Source organism: Talpa occidentalis, unplaced genomic scaffold (assembly GCF_014898055.3).
Source record: "Talpa occidentalis isolate TD23 unplaced genomic scaffold, MPIMG_talOcc4v2.1 talOcc4.10, whole genome shotgun sequence".
Taxonomy (NCBI): Eukaryota; Metazoa; Chordata; class Mammalia; order Eulipotyphla; family Talpidae; genus Talpa; species Talpa occidentalis.
The window spans coordinates 75,502,182-75,526,998 of record NW_023600993.1 but is presented as its reverse complement, the minus strand read 5'-3'; the positions used below and the strand labels follow the sequence as shown (position 1 = coordinate 75,526,998).

At 35.8% G+C, this 24,817-nt stretch overlaps 1 protein-coding gene and 1 non-coding gene across 14 annotated transcripts in view; both read right to left on the bottom strand.

Moving 5' to 3' along the window:
• SEL1L2 (SEL1L2 adaptor subunit of ERAD E3 ubiquitin ligase) overlaps positions 1 to 24,817 on the bottom strand; it is a 91,793-nt gene that overhangs the window by 40,401 nt on the left and 26,575 nt on the right. For all 13 annotated transcript variants that reach the window (XM_037494439.1, XM_037494444.1, XM_037494450.1 and 10 more), the window contains exons 4-5: positions 10,338 to 10,440; positions 7,212 to 7,374 (exon numbers count right to left, since the gene is read on the bottom strand). In XM_037494439.1, coding sequence (XP_037350336.1) covers positions 7,212 to 7,374; positions 10,338 to 10,440 — 266 coding nt within the window. The remainder of the gene's footprint in view (positions 1 to 7,211; positions 7,375 to 10,337; positions 10,441 to 24,817) is intronic.
• LOC119237761 (U1 spliceosomal RNA) lies at positions 15,355 to 15,512 on the bottom strand. The gene has a single exon (XR_005123406.1). It is a non-coding gene; the product is annotated as a U1 spliceosomal RNA (small nuclear RNA).

Genomic DNA, 24,817 nt, shown 5'->3' with positions numbered 1-24,817 from the left:
TAACTGGGTGGCATGTCTCTTAAGTCGCAAGTCTTTTTTAATCTATACAGTTCTTATTTGGGTCTTTTTTCCTTTTATTTTTGGTTGAAAAAAACTAGGTCATTTGTCCTGTAGAGTTAATCTTAGTTTTTTAACACTATTTTATGTAAATTGGTAGCTAGATTTAGAGGCTTGATCAAATTTATGTATAATTTGTTTGGCGATTCTATCTCACAGAAAGTGTTATGCATTTCCATCAGAAGACACATATTTTCTTGTCTCTGCTTTTTGATATTAACAGCCACACATGTCCACTGCATAGGTCCATTGATTCATTAAGGGTTACAAAAAGATACCATTTCAAATTTGCTGTTCTTTCATTATTTATTAGCTAGAATACTTCTATACAGAAAAGCTTTCCTTTGTTTCTTATACTGACATATAGATTGTGTAGAATAGATACATACTTGTCTTTCCCTTTATCAATTTTCAAAATAATGAACATTCGTTTAACATCCTCCATGGTAATTAATGAATGAATGTTGTCTCTAAGTAGCATTATGAACAAATTGATAAGTCTAGTCCTCTTTAAACTTAAAGTTTCCTTTTAAGGAGAGTTGATCATATTTGTTGTTATTACAAACAGGAGACATCCGGAATCCTGGTACTCCTCTAACCCTTGTAGTTTTAAATGGCTAAATTGGTTCCTTTTAAGTATATCTCTAGCTAATGCTAGATTTTTATTTTTTCTTCCTACTCTGGGCAATTTTTGATTCTGTTCAGTTTAGAATCTGATTTATTTATGTAGAAACTTTGGCAGAAAATATACTGACCTTTATATAAGAAGATGAAAATGTTGTTTGGTTCAGTGAGCTTTTTTTTTTTAAGATGCTTTTCACCAACATTGTATCATTTTATTTTATGCAGAGCCTATCAGATTTTTGGCCTGATCCTCCTGAAGATATTTGTGAGGTCATGAAATTCTGAAGTGGATTGTGTGGGAGTTAAATTACCATCCCGTGACAGGGAAGGGGTGCTTTTTTTCAGTATAGAGCACATTTAGAAAGTGAGAACTGAAACCTTGATTTTATCAGTCTCAAACAACCAGCCCATAGGGCATGCTGCCTCTCTGTTTAGCAGAAAAATAACAATGGTAATTTTGAATTAATTCATTAAAGGACTCAACTTTCTTCTTCTTTTTCTTCTTTATTCTGTTTAAAGTATTTCAGGCATTAAAGTAAGCCAAAAGATGTGAGCTATTATATGTTGACTATAGTCAGTGCTATCTTATTCCTTTATAATAACCAGTTTTTGGTATTTGATTTTTTTATGAGATAAGAATGAAATGAAATAAGGTGGATTAAAGAATGATTAAATCATAATCCAGAAAAAAAAAGATGCTGCATGTTAAAAGATAAGCTACATAACAGTGAGATGACATCAATGGCATTGTTAGTGGTTTTTAAAAGTTAAACTACAGGGCCTCCCCTGTGGCACAGCGGTTGAGCGCTGGGCTGCGAAGCCCTCAGCCTCCGCAGTGCCGGTTTGATCACCGCCACCGGGGAGGGTCCCACATGGCGCACAGACCTGTCCTGCCGCCCACTGCTGCCCTTAGCAGTGTACTTCGGTCCTTCTGCCTGCTCTGCTCCCCGATCTGGCTCTGGTGAATTCTCTCGCCCTCCTGCGCTTCTGACTGTACCCACTGCTTGTATAAATAAACAAATTCATCTCTAAAAAAAAAAAATTGAACTACAGATTAGGTTTGTTTATAAGACTTGATTCTGAATGAAGCATTGTATTGTGGTTTTTAAGAAACTTACAGTAAGTGGAATTTGAATGAAAATAGGTATAGAGTATTGTTTTATATTTCAAAGCAAATTATTCTAAATTCATAATAACAATTTAAAAATTATTCCTCCTTTTTTACTTTTTATATAAGAAATTATTAAAGGGGGAAAAAGATTAAGCAATTCCCCCTTAATCATTGTATAAGGCCTGAAAGCATCTGAGATCATTATTTTAGCTCAAAATTGCACACCAAAGTGTGAATCAACCCTAATGAACAGGTCAGATACTATCCCCATCTGTAATACAAAAAGAACAGTAATGTGACGCTGAAATGCTCCACACAGGTAATCCTAGAATTATCATAGTGATTGTTTAATTGATACACAAAAGTGATTTTTTCAATATTAGCATAGTACTATACTATAATCCCTCTAAAAAACATTTGTATAATTCAAATCTGAAATAAATGAAGAAGTCATTGCCAGTGAGATAAAATTATTCTAGAATCACAAAGAATGCTAAAGCTGCATGTACTCACACCCGTCTCCTCTATATATCAGTTAGCTATATTTACATAAATAAAATAATGAATTTTCTTATAATACATGGTAAATTATTTTGTACAGGCATCTAAGTTAAATATTTTTGTTCTGATATCAAAAGCACTAGATACCCATGAATAGAAATTTTAGAGAAAAAGCCTAGAAGGAATTTTAAAAAGAAAAACAGCTACAATTAATACCACCATTTAAAGATTACCACAATTAAGTTTTATGCTGATACAATATGGAAGATGTATTTCTTGATTCTTTTTTTAAAATTTTAAAATATATTTCTTACATCATTTTTCATTTTTGCACAATGTATGCATTTTCATCTTGATTATATTTCCCATACAATTGCACCCCCTTTATTTTGACCCCAATCCCTTCTCTCCTTGCCCCTCCACACTCCCACCCCCCTTAGTGTGAAAAATACCAGATGGTCTCACTCATAGCAGGAGTTTAGAAAACCTAAATAAGGGACCAGGAAAAAGAATAACTATAATATTTCTTCATTCTTAAAGCTAATGAAGTTTAACCTTTCCTTCCTATTTGGCAAATTAACGGATAAGTTTCCTATTGAAACAGTTTATTGACATCATGAAAAAAGAATTTTTTATTTTGAATGTTTGTTTTCTGAACAAGATTAAGAGAAAAATACATAATTTATGTACCTCCTACTGGCATAGTACAATATCTATAGGCCCTGGTCTTGGGTATATCTCTTGTTTACTATCTCCTCAATTTCTACCATTGTTATAAAGATTGCTCCATTAATTAATAGTTCTTTTTGTATTTGAAAGGGACATATTCTTTGACAATAAATTCAATAAATTCTGTTCATAACCTTAATTGAATTTTTGTTCTCATCAGGATTTCCTTCACTTTATTTGGATTTTTGTGAGATGAATCTTGAATGCGCATGAAAAGAAATAATTATACCTTTTTTATTTCATCCAGCTTCCCTTCATGCATAGCCTGAAATTACAATTCTTTACCCAACCTTCAATTCTACTTTATAATCAGAATTCATATTCTCTTTGTTTTTCTGTGATAATTCAGGTTGCCACGAGACCCTGACCAATCTCCCATTTAGTACATTTCAGTATTATTATTGTGCTTTTCTCCCCACCTTGATATATGATCATTTTCTTCTATCTGTGTTCCTTTCTTTCTCTTTCATTATTATTCTCAAAATACAATTTGTAGCTTCTTTAGCCATATTTCTGTTGCTACGTTGTCCTCACAGTTTCCAGCAACATTTTATACCCATACAGGCAGGATATGTGTAACGGGTTGGGACAAACAGTGTGAGAATAGTGGTAGTCACTTTGGCCAACCTTATTACAGAGCTCTGATCAATATGGTGTGGATAGGGTGGCTTGGCAATAGTAGCAACCAGTATTTAACTGCATTTTATGTAATATAGAATTGTTTTAGCTGTTATTTGTGCAAGGAGGGAAAGTTACGTTATGTACCCATCTAATAAGCAAGTCACAGTGTGAATTCCAAATTAGGTCTTGAACGTCTAGACTCAAGGGTCTAGCTTGTGTACATGTATACTATGTATATTATCATATATGTATATTTTCATGTATATATATGTATATTATCAATCATGATATCTGCAAATTCCTATAGTTTTATTTCTTCTTTCCCAATTTGGATTCATTTTATATCTTTCTCTTGCCTAATTGCTCTGATTAGAACCTCTCATACTGTGTGGAATTGTAGTGTTGGAGATCTTTTCCTTTCAGCATGTTGAAAATGTCATAGCATTCCCTTTTGGTCTATAAGATTTCTGCTGAGAAACCTCATGATAGTATTTTATAGGTTCCCTTCTATGTGGATTTTTGTTTTTCTCTGACTACTTTAAGGGTTCTCTTTTTATCTTTAGTTATTTCCATTTAATTATAATGTGTCTAAGTGTACATTTGTTTGGGTTTGCTTTGTTTGGAACTCTTTGAGTTAACCAGATCTGGATGTACTTTTCCTTCCCTGTTGGGGCAAGGTCTTAGCTACTTTTTCAAACAGGATTTCTGTCCCCTTTTTCTCTCCTCTGGAACCTCTGTGATAGGCATGTTGTTCCTCTTGCTGTTGCCCCTGTAGTCTCTTATCTTGTCTTCATTTTTCTTTTTTTAAAAAAGATTTATTTATTTATGCATACAAGAACTGGAGTACAGGCCAGAGGGGTGTGTGTGTGGGGGGGGGCACTGAGAGGATTCACCAGAGACAGAGTAGGGAACAGAACAGGCAGATCTACTGAAATACACTGCTGAGAGAAGCGGTGGGTGAGCCAGGAGAGGTCTGCTGCGCCATGTGGGTTGCTCCCTGACTGGGGATCGAACTCGTGCTGCAGTAGCTGCGGATAGCTTCACAGGTTGCGTCTCAACCACTTGCGCCACTAAGGAGGCCCCAATGTCTTCATTTTTCTTAAATCTTTTTTCTTTTTGCTGGTCTTTTTGGATGACTTTACTACTCTGTCTTTCATCTTGTTGATTCATTCCCTTGCCTTATTGAGTCTATGGTGAGGCCCTTTGTTATTGTTGTTGTTGTTTTTTAATTTCAACTGTTACATTCCTAATGTCTGTGATTGCTTTAAAGTCTTATTCTGGTCATTTAATTCTGTGGCATTAGGGATTTTCCCTAGGGTGTTGTCATTATCCATTGATTGGGGAGAACTCCTCTGCCTCCTGATTGTGTTTGATGCTCTATGATTATTTCTTTGGATTAAGCTAGATTGCTTTCCTTCCCAGTCCTCCTGTGACCGTATTACTTTAGAATGGCAAATCTAGGGTGTTGGTCTTGGATACTGGGTTTTCTGTTATTGTATCAGTAGAAACTTTGTCACCAATCAGAAGTTGACTGGACCTCACAAATAAGCATGGGGTACTGGCCTGAAGACCCTACCTGTGGGGTAAAAACCAGATATGTTGTGGGGGAAGGTTGCTGCAATAGATTACCGTGCAAAAACCTATCTTGATGCTGCTATAGCCACTTGAGATAAGGGAGGGATCTCTAATCATCATCTGTCAAGGCAGAAAAATACCAGTGCTTTCCCAGAAGGCCCAAATGGCAACTGACCCTTCTGTTCTGATCTAGCAGGTTTTGCTGGCAGTACATTTCCACTGAGGTTCTGGTTCAAGCAGTATGGCAAGAGGCTGTGAATTTGGGTCATAGGCAGTTACCATGAGAAGTTACAGATTACATAGTAGTTAGGCTGTCCATATGCCTGACAAGCCCAGACAGGGTGGGGCTGGTGCTTCCTGGGACCTTCACACTAGATGCTAGCAGCTGCAAGTGGTCAGACGAGTGCCCCACCCAGCAATCTATGATCTCTCTGGGAGGCCTGCACTTATACTGCCGCAGTATGCTAGGAGCCACTGGAAGCTCTGAAAGTCCAGGCAGGAGAGGAGTAAGAGTCTTGCAGAACTGCCTACTTAATTGCCAGCAGTCTATAGTAGGTGGTGCTGAACTGGCCATGGTGTATTAGTTGTTCAGAAAAGCCTTGCAAGTCTGGGCAAGGAAGAAGGGGGTGCCGTTTAGAACCATCAAATTATCTGCCTGCAACCCCAGGTATCTTAGTTCCAGGTCCACCCAGCAGTTATCGTGATTCAGGGAGGCAGGAATGCAGTGCTTGATGTTTAGTAGGCTAAGAGCTGAGGGGAACCCTCCCCCCACACACAATTCCAGTATGTCAGAGTGGAGGACTGGGTGCCTTTCGGGACTTCTAAGATAGCTGCTAGTAGTCCAAGGAATACTGACTCAACTAATGTGCAGTAGTGTTCTTTTGAATGGGCAGTGCTAGCCCATTTTTAGATCTAGGGAACTCCCAGAGTTCAGGCAGAGGAGGGGGTGTTGCCTTTCCAAATGCCAAGCTAGGTGCCAGTGGCCCCAGATATTTCAAGTCCATGTTCACCCAGCAGTCAATCTTCATTATAGTAGACAGCGCTCTTCCAGTTGTAGTGGATTAGCAGTTGAGGGGGAAGTAGGGCAGGTTTTGTAGATTGTAGAAGTTGAGGGTTGCTGTGCTAGGAACAAGCTTCCCTGTTTCTCCTAGGGAAGGGGGTGGGGCTCTGAGAATTCCCAGGGATTCAAAATCCAACCACTGCCTCCAGTTTCAGCAGGGGTGGGGTGTGTATCCTCCCTGCTCCATATGTGCAGTAATTCTAGAAACATGTGCTGCCCCCCATCCATACTTTACTCTCTGTTCTGTGCTCCTGAGTGACCAACAGCTGTTGTGCATACTGCCACTGCTATTCTCAGCTCTACCCTCCTTCTCCTGACTCTGAAGATACCACATGCTTTTTGGCCACCCACATTCAATAATGCAGGTATGTGAGTAATCATCTGACCTCCAGTGATGTTGATGGAAGATGTATGGGATATTAAACCATTTTCTGAATGTACTTGCTTCATCATGTTTTCCAGGCATCCAGCCTTTTGATATGTCTACATTATAGACTCTACCTCTTAAGTTGAAATAAAAACACCCAACTCTTTCCCCTCTCCGGAAGCAGATCTCCTGTGAGGGTCACACCAGCCAGTGCTATTCTATATTTTTTTGGACAGGTGAATATATCTTATATGGAATTTATTTCTTATGGATTGGGGCTCTCAAATATTTCAAAACACACGTACACATGGAAGATGGGAAAGGAAATTAGAGAGCAGCTCTGTTTTGTTCCTGAATGTCATCTGTATAGCTATAGAAGAATTTGCCCAGGGTTCTCACTGCATTTTTGCCCTGACACTGTTATTATGAATAGTATTATGACTCTAGATTCACAGATTAGAGTGTATGATACTAAAATACTATTGCTTAACTCCTTGCATATGTTATTTGTCTACAGTTATTTCAGGATGTAGCTATTTAAGGTTTAATTTTCTTTCAAAACTCACGTTTTGGGCTTGATATGATCCTTCTTTAGCCAAGAACTCATATAATTGGATAGCTGCTGTTATGTTTTGCATGCCAAAATTTCCAAATAGCAAAGCATCAGCCATTTTCTCCATAGCTTTCAAGTTTCCCATGTCAGCTGCTTTGGCAAAGAAAATGTAGGCTCTGTTTCAAAAATATGAAGTTAGAAGTTTGATTATCTAAAAAAGAAATTTTCTGTTCCCTTCTTTGTGCTACTTCTAATGTCTTAAGACCCAATTATTATTGCTATTAACAATACAGCCTTGCTGAAGTTCATTACATATATAAATCAGCAGATTATTTTCATTCCTAGATCAGTCTAATGTTATGGTTTCAAATATACTTGATAAAACATAAAACTATAAAAAGGAAACATATACAGGATGCATTATGCTTCATGCTAATGCTCCAAATGAAGTGGAAAATTGAGGCACTTGTCCTTAAATAGTGAATTATCTTATGATAATCCACATTATTTATATTTGTTTTATAAAATGAACTCTGACATATATAACAACATAATCAAAATCAACCCAAAAATAAACAAAACTGAAATGTCAGATACTGAAACTTACTATCAAGAGAACAATGGTAACTTTATATTCCAAAATAACTTTCTAAAACAGAACCCAATCTTCAGCACAACAAATCCAGTCCATGTAAAAAAACAACAACCAAACAACACCTTTTATCATGATTAGGGTAGCAGATTCTAACTACCTGGCCTCAAATCTTGTCTCCATACATTATATAACTCCTCTATACCTCTTTCATCTATGGAATCAGATTAATAATAGTGCCTACTTAATAGAATTGCTGGGAAGATTTGATGAATTAATCCAAATGAAGTATTTGGCATAGTGCATGGTACAGTGTAAACACTCAATAAACCTAGCTATTGTTATTATTAGGAAAAGTACATATATTTGTAAAGTTTTAGAGGATGGCAGTTATTCTCTCATAACTAGTGGGTAGATGATATATAAATTTAGTGATTGAAAATATAAATGTCGTGGGATAGCCTTACCACTGAATTTTTTGAGTCATGGCCAGAAGTCTTCTGCACCTGACTGTATAACAAGTAATGTTGAAGAATCTTATAAGGTCAAAATATGTGTCATGGACAGAGAGTACTTGGAAATTTATTTTTATTCTTATAACTTCCTTTTTTGGTAATAGTAAGACCAAAAAAGCATTAACCTCTGCTCGTGACCTTGACTTAAATATGTTTTTATTCCCACAAAAACACAATGTACCATTGCTACAAACCAGAAAGATCAAGAATCTCAGCTCTTTGTACTGCCTATCCATGCTGATGCTAAAATAAGCTGCTCTTGGGCAAAATAGAATGGGCCACAGACTGAGTAACATCCACGTAGGCATTAAGGTTCTGGATGTCCAAACAGAGAGTAGACTTCAGTAGAACAAGAGGAAGCAAGAAGGTCAAGTAACAAATTAATCATGAACTAAGCAAACTGAGGTTCTGGGGACTAGAAGGCAAATAATACAATGGAAGTTCACAAAGGTCAAGGAATGCAAATGTCTGGGATGCAAGTATAAGCAGAACTTCAGGACACAGAATCCCTGGAGCGCTTCTGTGACAAGACTTGCTGCAGCAACTACATAGCCTTCTGGGCCTAGAAGTGTACCATAGAGGACCCAGGCAGAGAAACCTGAATAAACTGCAGAGATTATCAGTATATCCCATTACTGGTCCCTGAGGGCAACAAAAGGCTGCTATACAAATTCCTCTAGGTGTCTTTGCTTCCAAAGGAGGTGTGGGAAAGTCCAAGGTGACATAAGGAATACCAGAAGCAGGGCCTAGGACTGAAGACAGTTGTTGGTATATTACATGGGATTAAGATTTGGGCTACAATCTCCAAGAAAGAAAAAGTGGGGGGAAATGCAGCAGGGTCAGTTTTCAACAAAAAAGTTTAGTTAGGTATGCAGATCATCTCTGTAGGATTTGGCATTGGATGCTAGAGGAGGGTAAAGCTAAAGGATTCTCTAGGACACATCAAAAGTGGGTGTAGAACAGGTGCTTATCTCCACATTTTCTCTGCTGATGGGGCACTATTCTCAATTACAGCTAATCCTGGCTGTCATGGAGGCATCTTGATTCCTTTGGAAAAATATTTTGTCTCCCTGCCATTTGCCTGTTTAACATCTGTACTTCTAACAACATTGACTTGTTCAACAATTTCCACCCTCATACATAAGATGCTAAATGAATGAATGAATTGGGCTAGGATGTTGATGAGAATGAGTCAGAAGGGTTAGTAGTGCCTGTAACTGAAGCTCTTTCCTCCTGAGAAGTGGTAACATAGAGTGGGTAGGATAGAGAAATGAATGGAAATGAAATGATATCTCTTTGGTCAATAAGGTATGTATATTTCTCTCCTCTGACCAGGATCTTAGAGATGGCTATTAGTTATAATTGGCCTAAGTGGAAGCAGACCATCCTGATAGCTGAAGAAATTTTACCTCCTTTGTTTACAAAAAACTAGAGTCTCTTGCTATGAGCAGATTTGTTTTCAATTCTTCATTGCTACTAACTCAGAAGAGAAGGGAGATTCAACTTTATGTATCTTTATACATCTTGTGTATCTATGCCACTGCAAAAATAAGTGGGTCTTTTGGGCAAAGACAAGAACAGGATATCTTGGACAAGAATAGCCTGAGACTGAATAACATCCAGGTAGACATGAAATTTTTATTAACTCATAAATCTATTTCAGGGTTAAAATGGAATCACATACATGCAAGTACTTTGAAAATAATAAAGTACTATATACATGCTCAGTTAGATTTATATCATTTGAAATAGCTAATAAATTAAAATCAAAAGTGAATATTTTTATTTGAAAATTCAGATAGGTACCTTAATTCTGCAATTCACTAAATATGTACGGACCACAGTTTCACAAACAGCTCTATTTCTAAGATTCTCTAAACACCATTTGATCCTTTTTGAAAACAAGCTTATGGACAAATAAGTTTATTTGTTATACCAACAAACTTTCAGTGGCAGACTAGATTTTGGATTGCTCTTTTTTTCTTAACCTGGAAATTTTAACTTGGCTTAAGTAACTGGAAAAAATACTTACTGTGCTTTTTGCTTTTGGGTTTTAGACTGCTGGAGAATCTTGGCACCCATATTAAATAGTTGGTCTCCTTCATCTGTGAAATTTTTCTGTGCTTGATTATTTACTATAAAAGTAGAAAAAGGAAAATGACACTATTTTTATGTTTTACCTTTTAAAAATTATGAGCTGGTATAAAAGGTTGGCATATTAGTTTGGGTTTCTCTTTACTTATTTTTAAACCTCTGCATGTTAAGATGGTTACCTTGCCTTTGATCAGAAGGTAGAGATGCCTACAAAAGTAACCTCTTCCTGTTTATTGTAAAAGGGTATGGAGGGTGGAGGAGATAAGAGAGATGCTTATGATGGTAGTATGGAAAGAGATATTCCTACCCTGGATGCAAAGTTCTGCAAGCAGAAGGCAGGAAACAAAGTCTTCCAGGGAAGGGGTTGCCTTGAATGTCATAAAAGGCAGGACATTAGACAACAGGCTCAGCAATCAGACACTCTTGTCTGAGTGTAAGTCTGAGCATATGTCTCAGAGCCATAAAATTCCAAGACAACATCAGAACCTAAGCAATAGATATCGCCAAGCTAACTGGTATGCATCTAGGATTGGAAGAGATAATGTCCCTGAAAATTTTGCTCTAAGCCTCCCTTCTTCTCCCACAGACCCAGAGAATTTTCTAGCCTGACTGAGAAATTTTGGGAATGAGCATTAGGAATAAAAGGGGGCAGAGGAGGTGTGTCAGAGCATACCTAAGACTATAAGGAAGACACATAGCTCCCATACTCTGGGTGCTCAGAGTAAATTTTATAGGATTTAATGAAAATAAATGGAATTTTACCTACTATAGTAATGATGTTTCTCAAACATTTATGTAACACTTCACAATATCCAAAACATTATCACCAGTTTACGGTTTGTGAAAACTGCTTCATGAATCAGTTTTAGTTCCTCCTTTCCTCCCACAGCACATACAACCTCCAACTTCCCCCCAACAACCCCTTCCACAATATCACAGTGCTTCTTGAAGTCCATTATGATTCTTAGCAAAATCTCTGATTATGTAAACCTGAAGTCATTTTAAAGGACTGGCAGTCCCGGATTTGATGCCTCTTTAACAAGACTACAAAGATCTTCAAATTGTTCTTATTTCTCTTCTTCGTGACAAGCTGTCACCGTTGTCTACTTTCTTTTTTAAATTATTTTTTTAACTTAAAAGCCCATTTATGATTATTTTGTATACATCAAATATTCCAATCAATATACTAACACTGATCTATATTTGGGATAGGAATTCCTCCTGTTAATGTGCTTTTAAAGAGTGAGAATACATTTTGAAAGGCTGACTCTGCATATGCATATATAATGTATATAAACACATATATAAATAATAATTTACACAATAGATATCTACACATGGCTTTTACCTTTATTTGTATTTCTTGTTTTTATTTTCAGATGACTGAAATATAAATTTTCTTTACTTATAGATGGTTTAATTATCAGATAAAACTTATGTGGCAGTACTTTTATTCCCTTTTTATGATTTATTTTTTCCCCACAGTTTGGGGAACGCACAGACAGGAAATGATTTGAGGAGGCCATTGTGAACTTGATATAATGGACTTCTCTATACAATCAAGTAGTGGATGCCTATTCTGCCCTGATAGGGGTTTTAGGTTGATTGAAAAAAGTGTTGGGGATGAACATCATCTATAAAAGAGAGCAGAGTAGGTGTACCAGAATTCTGTTTAAGATAACAGGTATGGAAAATGTTCCAACTAGATGAATTTATATTTAAGTATTTGTCAGAGACACAATTTCTGGAGAGCTCATGACATTTCATGACTTCCTCAATCTTATTTTCATTACTCCATATCTGATTTTGTTCTATTGTGGACTGGATTGTTCCCAAATGCAGATGTTGAAGTCTCAACCCCCCAATACCTCGGAATATAACCTTATTTATACATAAGCTCTTTTAAAATCCCATTAGGGTATCTTTAACATACATTAAGGCATCCTTAAAAAAAGATGAAGAGATACCAGGAGCATGGGGGTACAGAGAAAAGACTGGGCAGGGACCCAGTGAGAAGGTGTTTATCCATAAGCCAAGGAGAGAAACCTTAAAATGAAATCAACCTTACTAACACCTCAATATTGGATTTCTAGCCTCCAGAATTGTGAGAAAATAAATTTCTGCTATTTACACCACCTAGAGTGTGGTATTTTGTTATAAAAGCCCTTGCATGAATGCCAACCCTGGATAGCTTGGAAATCAAGTTTGAATTATCCACAAACTCAGCTTCTCATCAAAGCAGTGGCTATCTTCAACATGTAGGAAGGGATGTAATTTTCTGTGGGCTCCCCAAGGTCTTCAGATGCTGTCCATCTGATATTCCAGGCAGCTAATGCCTAGAAAAATGTATACATAGGCTACTTCTGACAAGAACTTTAAGTAGTCAGTATAGTCCTTCCATCTGTCCAGCAATCAATCCCTGAATGCAGTTCACCTCTATGCCTTCTCTTGCTGACTCTTTTTTCATTAATTTCCTCTGATCATGTTTATTTCTCAATCACTATCATTTTTTATTTTGGAATTTATGCAGAATCCTCTTGTTTAATAATGGTAAAAGCAATTTGTTGGAACAAAAATGGACCACTTGCTTATTTCAGATATTGAGGAGGAGAACTATAGACAACTTGTTCTCTGTAATTCATGCATTTACTTATTCATTTTCATCAGTATGAATTGAACACTTACCATGCATTAGACACAGTATTAGATATTGTATTCATAAAGATGATCAAGATGCTGTCTCAATCTGGCAAAGAGACATATATGTCTACCAAAAACTACAATGTCACAGTTTAGGCGCTGTGGAGTATAGGAGCATTCATTGTTTTTTAAGCAACAGAAAACTAATCTAATTGGCTTAAGCAAAAGGAACATATGGGGAGATTGTTGAAGACTCAAAAGAATCAGTGGGGTCAGTCAGGAACAAAGTTGTCTCTGGAAGTAGAGAGTCAGATACCACTCATGGGAGGATCTGAAATTCAATACTTTTAGGATTTTCTACTCTGCTCCAGACTCCAGGATGAGTCTGATAAGTCTATTCAGGGAAGATGAGGCTTCTCATTACCACCTATAATGATATATCAGTTGGAGAAGATCTATTCCTCCAAAGGAAATTGAGATAATGAGAAAGTAAAATGGATGCAAATGCCTACTTCAGGTACCTTTTCCTGGATAAATGAAATAAAGAGATCTTCACAGATGAAATGGCATTTTAGATAGTTCTTGAAAGCTGGGTAGGAGTTTTTCAGGCTACGAATATGAAATTGGCATTCTGTTTGGAGGAGTCTATGCAAATGAATATGGGCATAAATCAATGGCAGAGTGAGGACTTGAGTGACATGGTTGGTCATGTTGTTCAGGCTGGCAGTGGAAGTAAGTGATACTGAGGAGTGTGAATAGAGGGGTGAAGAGAAAGCAGGTGGGGAAAAAACAGAAGTGTTTGTGAAGGTGAAGTCAGATTTGGTAGGAGAAAGAAAGAAATTGGAGGAAGTCAGCTCTGATCAGAAATAATTACACTGGAGTTTGAGTTAAATAGCTCTGTACTTGGCTGATAATAGGTGAAGGAGAAATAGGATCAAATATTTTTGGTATTGAGGTGGTCAAAGAAAAAACACAAGGTCTTCAACATGGATATATGGATACCTAATCACCAGGATACTGGTGGCCTATAGTTATTGACTGATGTGGGAGAATAACAGTTCAGCCAGCCCTTTTACCTGTGTGAAGGGGCAGCCCTCCCATGCAATTTACTCTTCAAAGCCCTAAACTTCCCTGAAACCCATACCTTTGGTCAGCTGTTATCCTTGCTTATCCTGCATTCCTCATTAATTTTTATGTTCACCACAAAAGCTAAAATGTTAAATTTAAATTAAAAGTAATACAAATGAATGCTATCTAAATTATCTACAAAAATAAAAGGAAAAAGAATAATATTTTGAATATAAATTATAGCTACCTCATGAGCCACATAAATGATAATTAAGCATTAAAGAAATTAAAAATTTAGGTGGATGAAAACTATCTTATAGTCTGACAAAAAATCTGGTGCTTTCAACATTAAAATGATAGATAACAAGTGATAAAAATGGGAAATTCTTTCCCTTATAGAAAATCTTGCTCACACAGAAAGATTGCATCTTTCCAATCTAACTTCAATTGTATTTAATATAAACTAACTTTAGACTTTGATTTTCTGAATAATGCATCAGGACAGCTCTTCACATTTGCCCTTAATGTGTGCCAGGAAGATACAATCCCAGATAAGAAAGGAGAATAACGATCCAGTACTAAAAATAGCATTCAGTCCTAGAAGGAATGACTCAGCAAAGAGTTTAGTAAGATAAAGATGCAATCAACTCTAATACACTTTAATAAGAGTACAGATATTCACAATAATCAAGTTTATTCAAACTGCCCCAGATCATGATTGACAAGCATAAATACCTCTAGTGGAATTGTTAGGAAATGGTAAAAAAAAAAATTGTATTATAAGTAGAAAAAATTTTTCTCTGGCTATCTACACCAAGCAAACTTTGATATATTACAGGAATTATGATTAACAAAGATTTAATTTAGTACCTACCTCTCTTAATTTAAAAGAAATATGGCTTATAGAACAAGTGAAACATTAAAAAACAATGTTATGTTATAATAGGAGTTAACATTTATCAAGTACTGAATCCTCACCATAGGTGGGATATAGGCAATCTGACTCCAGTCTGTGCTCATACTGTTTCTCAGAGCTACACAGTTTGCAGAATCATTTGAGAAACAACAAAGTTACAATCAACTGATGAAAAAATTGAAGAGTTCAAAATTCTTTAAAAAGTAAATTTTATACTAATTTGTTATAAGTATTTTTAACAATGGTTTGTTTATTTTTATTAGTACTTCATTTACCTGACATTATTGAGAAATGTGTTTTGTATCATTCTCCAACCCTTTTTTTTTTTTTACAGGGGAGTGTGTGAACACAGTCCCCCGCTACTACAAATTATGCAGCTGAGTGATTTGGGGAAATCGCAGGTGTCAGCACATCCGGAGTGCAATGGATAAGCCTCGCCCTGGGAAAACCACCTTTGTGATCATAGTATCGCCTCTGCCAGGGAAGTATTGTATAATTTTTTCCATTAGATGAGTCGTATTTCCCTTTTTTTGGACTGTTTTCTTATGGAAATTTGTCTAAAAAGTATGTTTCTACACCTTCTCCAATAGAAGTTAATGAGCATGATTTAACCTGATCTTGATAATTCAGAGAATCATGCACACCCAACACTACCAAGTCTAACAGGTTTCAACAAGATTGGTACTTATGGGAGGCCTTTGAAAATGGGAGTCCTTCAGTAATGAGTGGAAGTGGATGGGATAAGAGAAAGATGATGACTTGCTGTACTCATGACACTGGGGGGAAAGACCGGCTGATGAAAATGTCTGGGTTGACAGCTGCAGTTGCTAATTTGTACCATCTTAGGTTATTGTTTCCCAAAAGGCATATAAAACAATTTTAAGTGGCATACACACAAACCTTACAATTTGTTAATATATTTTATATTCATGGGTAGATTCTGTTTGTCAAGTGATGTTAGCATTTCCTTAAATATTTTTTCTTCTTTTAAAAAATATTTATTTACATATTTTGTAGAAGAACTGAGGAGTAGGCCAGAGGTGGAGGGGGTGAGAGGAGCGGGGAGAAGAACAGATGGATTTACTGAAATACACTGCTAAGGGGAGCAGCGGGCAAGATAGGAGAGGTCTGCTGCGCCATATGTAGGCTAGCTCCCTGGCCAGGGATTGAACTCAGGCAGTAGGGTGACAGCGCTCATACTTTACCCCTAGGCCACCAGGGAGGCCCCTCCTTTAAATATTTCAAACATACAAAAAAATACAGCCCTTCCCCTTCACATACAAAATTTAAGTGACAGTAATATTTTGCCATTTTATTTTTGATATGTCTCTAAGTAAACAGAATGTTACAAATACATCCGATGCTTCCTCCCAACATCTTTAATATTTGATACATAGATGTAGTAAAAGATAAACTTTAGGACAATAACTAACTCTGAAGAGGGAGTGGGGACTGATGGATCATATAAGAGATCTAGTTTTAGTATTTTGAGAAAACTCCATACTATTACCCATAGGCACTAGATAAGTCTACATTTCCACCAACAGGGTGCAAGAATTTCTTTTTATTCACATGCTCACAAACACTTGTTTCTGTTCTTTTTGATATGGGTCATTCTCACAGGTGTGAAGTGGTATCTCATTGTGGTTTGGATTTTCATTTCCTTGATTAATAAATTATGATAAGTATTTTTTCACAAGCCTGCTAGCAATATGTGTCTTCTTTAGAAAAGTGTCTATTTAGCTATTCTGCCCATTTGTATATTGGGTTTTTAATTTTTTTATTATTTGTATGAGTTCTTAGTAGATTTTGGATATTAGCTCCTTATTGAATGTATGATGTACAAATATTTTCTCTCATTTCATAGGGTGTCCTTTCATTTTATTGATATTGTCTCTTGTTGTCCAGTAGCTTCTGAGTTTGGCATAGATCCATCTGATTATTTTTGATTTTGCTTTCCTTGTTGCTGGAAACAAATCCCAAAGATATCACTGAAGCCAATATCACAGAATTTTTTTGCCTATGTTTTCTTCTATATTTTATGGCTTCAGGTCTTACATCCAAAATTTTAACACATTTTCAGTTAATTTTTGTGCATTGTATGACATAGTGGTCTAGTTCCATTCTTTTGCATATGACTAATTTATTCACACTATTTGTTGAACAAACTTTCTTCTGTCCATTGTGTACTCTGGGCTCCTTTATTGTAGATTAACTGTCCACGTAAGTATGTGTTTTTTCTGAGTTCTCAGTTCTATTCCATTCGTCTTTGGGTTTATTTTTATACCACTACCACACTCTTTTGGTTACTATCATTTTAGAGTATAATTTGAAGTCTGAAAGTGTGATAACTACATTTTTCTTCTTTTCTCTTGGGATTGCTTTGGCTATTTGGAATTTTGTGTGGTTTCATATAAATTTCATTAATGTTTGTTTTATTTCTGTAAAGGATGGCAATGATAGGAATAGCATTGAATCTGTATATTGCTTTGGATAAGATGGCCGTTCTAACAATGTTGATTTTTTTCAAGCCATGAGTAGGGACTATCTTCTTTCCATTCCTTTGCACCTTCTATTTCCTTTAACAATGTCTTCTGTTTTTCATTGTTAATGTCTTCTACTTATTTCATTAAGCTTATTCCTAAGTATTTATTCTTTTTGATATAATATGACAGTGAATGTGATTGTTTTCTCAATTACTTTCTCTTCTAGTTCATTGTTTTCATATAGGGATATAATAGATTTTTGTATATTGATTATATAGTCTGGTACTTTATTGATTTATTATTTCTAATAATTTTTAAAGGGATGTTTATGGTTTTCTATGTATATTACCATGTCATCTGCAAAGAGTGATAATTTTATTTCTTCTTTCCAACTTGAATTCATTTTATAACTTTCTCTTGCCTAATTGCTCTAGCTTAACTTGATGTAGAAAGGATTTAACTCAGTTTAATTTGGCAAATATTTATTAATTTTTTAAAACACATTTATTTATTTATTTATTTACACAAGCACTGGGTACAGTCAGAAGTACAGGAGGGTGAGAGAATTCACCAGAGCCAGAACGGGGAACAGAACAGGCAGACTGATGAAATACATTGCTGAGGGCAGCAGCGGGCATGGCAGGAGAGGTCTGCACACCATGTGGGACCCTTGTCCGGTGGCTGGGGATCGAACCAGCACTGCAGAGGCTGCGGGCAGCTTCGTAGCCCAGCAATCAACCACTGTGCCACCAGGGAAGGTCCAATATTTATTAATTTTAACTATATGACAGATACAATGCCAGGGACCTATACTGCCTTTAAGTAATGGGAGTATGAGTACTATTTGTTACATTTGAGAAATTACAGATAATAGGGCAAATGGAAAAGGACTGAACATGGGTAAATAGTTCCTCTGTTTTCAAGGTGTAGAGTAATATATTTATATTTAGAAACAGCTTGATGTTTAATTTTTAATTAAGAGGCTTTAATTAATTTCTTCTTAATTTTCTCTCTTACTCTCATCTAGAACAGATTATTATACATGACTTGTGAGCCTTGGGTTAAGGAGGTGATTATTATGAATTAGGAAGCATTTTTGAGAATGGTAGGTTAAATCTAATTTCCTTTTTCTAAAGGATTGGAAGGTCTAGGGAATAGCATTAATATAGAACATCTACACACTATCTTTTATGATATCCTTTGTGCAAAATGTTGGAATATGAACTGAATGAGAAAAGAGTTTAATAAGGTTTTTAGCCAGCTCAGTAACCATGTATAACCCATATTCCTTGTTCGTTCCAAAGGCTGTGAAATTCAAATGCCCCTGTAGGTAATGTTACTTTTCCATAGCTCCTTTGACTTTTTTCTGATTCCATATGTACTGTTTCTGGACTGTCTCACATTGACTCACAGTGAAACTCAACATCTATTTGAGTTGTATCAAATGAATATTCACTATTATAAAGCATTTATGAGGAATGTAGATTCTATAGATTTCATAGGGCAGAATGAGAAGATGATTAATTCCAAGAACCAAAAAAAAAAAAAAAAAAAACTTTAACAGTCATTTTCGGTATCACAGATTTAAAAACAAGTTGGGTACTAGAAACTTGGAAGTTTTACTGGTTTCTCTATATAGCACAGCCAGTCACCATCTTTCTGACTTTTTATATACATTATGTCTATATTTCTTCTCCTATTCTCTTTTCTCCTCATGTTTATAAAAAGAAAATGACAAAATTTCTTTCCGTGGGTTTGTAGTGCAATTTTTTTCCTCATCCTTGAATACTTGGAATCAACACCAATCTTCCATGTGGGATTGGAGGTCAAATGCTTTTAAAAATTTTTCTCAAACAAGGACAGTACACTGTACAAGGCAATCTAGTAAGTAAAATTTTATTTTTTCAGTATCTTACATATTCATATCTAGTTGTTCAGTAGGTGAATAGAACTCTAGAGTTTCATGGTGAATTATTGTGGGCTTTGGACTCTAAACTAGACCCTGATTTACTAATTTCTCTAACAAGGACTTGTATAAAAATTAGAAATCTTGCTTGTCAAATTTTGAGTGACAGAAAATTAGGAAAGAATAAATGAACAATGTAAGAAAATAGAAAATAAAAAGAATGACTAATAAAATGATTGATGTAATCAATATATTGGAGTAATAGCCCAAAGTGAATACAATCATGTTTAATAGGCATAAATATAAAGTCTTACATTTACATTTAAAAAATTAGATGAATACTTAAGGATTGGGAGATGCCGGTCTGTGATAGATGTGATTTCATGTGTCTTCTTGGTAACTGGGTTACCAAGAAGTAATTAAATCAAACACTAGTCTCATTGTCACTGGGAGGTATTTTGTAGATATGATTAAGACACATAAGTAAGTACTTTAAGGAGGTTATCCCAGATATTCTGGGTTGTCCTGATTCAGTCAGTTGAAAGGTCTTCAGAATTGAAGTGGGGTCTCCTTAAAGAAGAAAATTTCTACTTGTCAAGAGTAGCTTTGGCTCCTGCCCAAGAGTTGCAGCTACCCTTCTTGACAAATTACCCTATACATTTTGGATTTGCCCAGTGAGTCCCCGCAATCATAAAAGTCAATCCCTTGCAATAAATCTTTTAATATATACCTCCTACTGATTCATTCCATTTGATTGAATCCTGACTGATACACTGGATTAGTACTTTTAGGTGAGAAAATATTTCAATTTGCTCTAAGTTTGTTAATTATTTTGAACATAAAATTATAGTTACCTCATGAACCACAGAGATGATCATTAAGAGTTAAATTAACATTAAAATGATCATTAAGAGCTAAATTAGCAATATAGCGGCCTAAAGACTATCCTGTAGTCTGAATAAAATATGGTGCTTTCACCATTAAAATGATAGATAATAAGAGATAAAAATGAAATTCTTTTCCCTAAAGAAATCTTGCCCATACAGACACTGCATCTTTCTTATCTAATTTCAATTATATTTAATATATACCGAATTTAGTCTCTGATTTTTGAATAATGCATTAGGACAGTTCTTCACATTTGCCCTTAATGTGTGCCAGGAAGATATAATCCCAGGTTAGAAAGGAGGATAATGATCCATTGCTAAAAATATGTTGCAGAAACAACAGGATCTTAGAAGCAACATGTATGAGCCACAGTATTCAGTGAGGTAGAGCAATAGCTTTGTGGTTCTCTGTGGAGAGCAGTACTAGTGGATTATTCTCTCTAGTAAGGATTACTTTGTTTAGTTCCGACTGATAGAAGTTAACATAGATTTAACATTTAAGGTCATTGTTGGGAATTTAATGTAAGTTAAGGGTTTTATAAGAGATTTATTAAATAATGTTAAAGCTACTTTGTATGAGATAGTGAGCTTAATCACAGGTGTTTAGGAGCTGGTTTCATCTGCCAGAACTATTTTCTCTAATTAATTCTAAGATTCTATAACTTTACTTTTAATAACTATGGTTTTATTGCATGCCACAGAAAGTTCTTCATTCTTTTAGTTCATGTCCTCTAGTTTTCCATCCGGAAAACCCAGTGTGTTGGATGTTTTCCTCTCTAGATCTACCCATATTTTTCTATGACCTGGGACACTAACTCATATGCACTGTATTATTGGACTTCCTTCCCCTGAAATTTCTGGTTAGGTTTGGCTAAAAGGTACCTGCAGGAAGTATGAAGAGCAGGAAGAGACTCAGGTAGGAATATTTATTTCCTTGCTTCCTCAATCTAGTTTCATGCCAGCTTTTCCCCTTGATCAAAGGTCACAGATCTGTCAGAGAACCCTCTACATGTAATTCTTGATTTTGCTTGCTTTCACACTAGCAGCATGTGATCCTTGTAACCACACTGCTCTGTGACCCTTCAGAATGAGGATGTAGGGGGTAATGTCTTTATGTTACTATCTTGGGAAGTACTTTGTGGTTTCCCCACATTTTATCTACACTTTTAGAAATATTCCCTTAAGTAAACTTTTTTCCAAATGACTCAGTTTAAGCATGCCATTTATTTCCTATCAAAATCTTACCTGATACTTCAAGTAACATGCATTTCAACATTTTTATTTCATACCTAGTGAGCAGTGAACCGGTTTTTTTTGGATAAATTCCCTTAAAATGTTAAGATTTAGGGGCCTCCCTGGTGGCGCAAGGGGTTAAGCATAGCACTATGAAGCAATCTGCACCCTCTGCAGCACGAGTTTGATCCCCGGCCAGCCAGGGAGCAACCCACATGGCGCAGCAGACTTCTCTGGCTCACCCGCTGCTCCCCTCAGCAGTGTACCTTGGTCAATCCACCTGTTCTGTTCCCCACTCTGTCTCTGGTGAATCCTTTCATCCCCCTACACCTCTGGCCTCTACCCCCCAGCTCTTGAATGTATAAATAAATCATTAAAAAAAAATTAAGATTTAAAAATCATTGTCAGGGCCTCCCTGGTGGCGCAGTGGTTGAGCGCTAGGTTGCAAAGCTGCCCGCAGCCTCTGCAGCACCAGTTTGATCCCTGGCCTCTGGGTGAGGATCCCACATGGGGCGCAGATCTCTCCTGCCACCTGCTGCTCCCATCCCCTCAGTCTGCCTGTTCTGTTCTCCACTCAGGCTCTGGTGAATTCTCTCACCCTCCCTCACTTCTGACTGTACCCAGTGCTTGAATAAATAAATAAACAAATAAATAAATAAATAAATAAATAAATGTTAAAAAAAATCATTGTCATAGCAAGACTAATATAAAACATGCAGAAGCCAAGATCAATGAGCCCTTCCAGTCTTACATCTCATCTCTTCCCTGGAATCCTTTGGTTCTCAATTGCTATGTATTGCTTTTAGTAGCCGTAATCACTTTTCTATATTGACTTTAGTCAAAAGGACACATTTTCTAATTTATATAAATCTTTATGAATGCATATTGTGACTATAATAAGACAGGACTTCTCAAATGTCTTTAGAGTGTTTTTCATAGGTAGATTAGTGTGCCCTGGTACACTAACCCATAGGTCAGTTCAGTTATACTCCCTAGAGTTCTAGAATACAAGTAGACATGTCTTTGAAGTCTTAGATTTGGTTAATTCAATTGTGGATTTTGAAATCTATGGCACATGTTATAGCTGTTAATATGAAGCAAAAATGTTTTGAGTTATTTATAACTACTTATATTCCCTTAAAATCTTTAGTAAATTGGGTGCACAGGAAGTTGTAAAATTTTTATCACATTGTTCTATATTTGTCCAAGATTATTAGAGAATCATGGGATGAAGATTCTTAATATTGTCAGCTTACTTTTGTGAGAGGTCTCATGGCTAATAACTAGAGGTTTTTGTAATGGACCATCTAAGTTCAAATTCAAGATTCCTTACTAAATAGTAGTTTTGTAATGTTAAACAAATTACTTCATAGATGAAAACTGTGTTGCAGTTTTCACATCTTATAACCTATTTTAAATTGTAAACTATCTTAAATTGAATAAAGCAGTTAAAATAATATGGGAAAAGCTCAATTAACTTATTATTATTACAAGGCATAATATAAGGGAGAGGGATCTTATTTGAAGATTTACCATTTTACCACTTACCATTTTAAACAGCAGAAGCTCTTTCTTAAACAACCTCTACCTACCTTATTGGCCAAATTAATCAATGCTTTCCATTGATTCCATCCGATTTCCTAATGTCTACAACATGCCAAATGCTTGCAGCTAGCGGGCTTCTCTTTAGTACACATGTGCACATTTATTCCCATCCTTTGTATGTTTACAAAAATCAGGAGTGCTTCTCCCCACATCTGTTTATACCAGTTGTACTGTTATTATAATTATAGTACTTAACTGAACAACGTGTAAACTGATTAAAGATAAGTGCAAAGAGAACATGTGTTTCTATGTAAAGTAATTGAAGTACTATGAAAAAGTTTGATATAAGAGAGTGACTAAAATTATTCATTTAATTATAGGTGAAACATCTATATACAACTGGGGGAAAAGCCTTTAAATATCCAGAAGGATTCTGTTAGCAAACTGCTCCATAAATGTGTTTATTTCTCATTTAAATAAAAATGTGAGATGAAAAATCATAGGTGATGCTGATTGAGTGCGGTTTATTCTAAAAATGCCAATCAGAAGACCTATGCTAAATAAAATGCACATCATGTTTCCATGTTAAAAAAATAAAAGGTTTACTGATACTATGGCTATCAATTTATACTTAGGGCTGATAGGGATGAAATGTTGCCATTTATAGCAAAATGATAGCAGTTTGAGGGAATTATGTGTAGTAAAGCAAGTCAGAATGACAAAGACAAATATTGGACATTTATATAGTGGACAATTTGACAAAACAAAGTAACTAGGGGATGCTAATTAAACAAAGTGAGGTTTCTGAGGGTAAGAGAGAAGGGAGAGGGAGAAAGTATCAGGTTTATAAGAGATGGTGGTAGGGAAAAATATAAAACTAAAAACTTTTGTTAAAATTAAAAAATGGTTAATTGTTTCTAGGTATGTGGTTTAGACTTTAATATATATATTTATGATGTTATTAAAAAAACTGATATTCTTAACTCTGCCAAAGAAGTTTCCCTTTCTTAAATGTTATTAAATTGGAAATTCATATATGTCTTTTAGAAAAGAAAAAGCTTTAAAGCATCCGATTGAAATGTGTTGAAAATTATTCTAACATTTTATAGTTGATCACTAGTTAAATCCTGCACAGAGAATCTATGGAGACATTGTTTATTGCGTCTAGACACTTCTACCATCCAGAGAAATGTATCAGCTAGTTAGGCATGATATTACAAAGGAGAGTTTTAGATTGCTAGACTAGAATAGGGAGGACACAACATTAATTCCAATTTCTTTTAAAAGTATAAGGGTTTCCCACAGATTTATGATCAACTAATCTTTGACAAAGGAGCAAAGAATATGCATTGAAGCAAAGAAAGTTTGTTCAATAAATGGTGCTGGGAAAACTGGGTCGCTACATGCAAAAGAATGAAGCTTGACTACTACCTCACACCATGCACAAAAACCAACTCAAAATGGATTAAAGAACTAGACATAAGACCTGAAACCATAAAATACATAGAAAGAAATATAGGCAAAACACTACATGATATCCACATCAAAGACATCTTTACAGACACATCACCCAAAGCAGTGATAGTGAAGGCAATGATCAACAGCTGGGACTACATCAAATTAAAGAGCTTCTTCACAGCAAAAGAGACAATAACAAAAACAAAGAGAAACCCCACCAACTGGGAGAACATTTTTGCACCCAACACTAATGATAAAGGACTGATCACAAAAATCTGC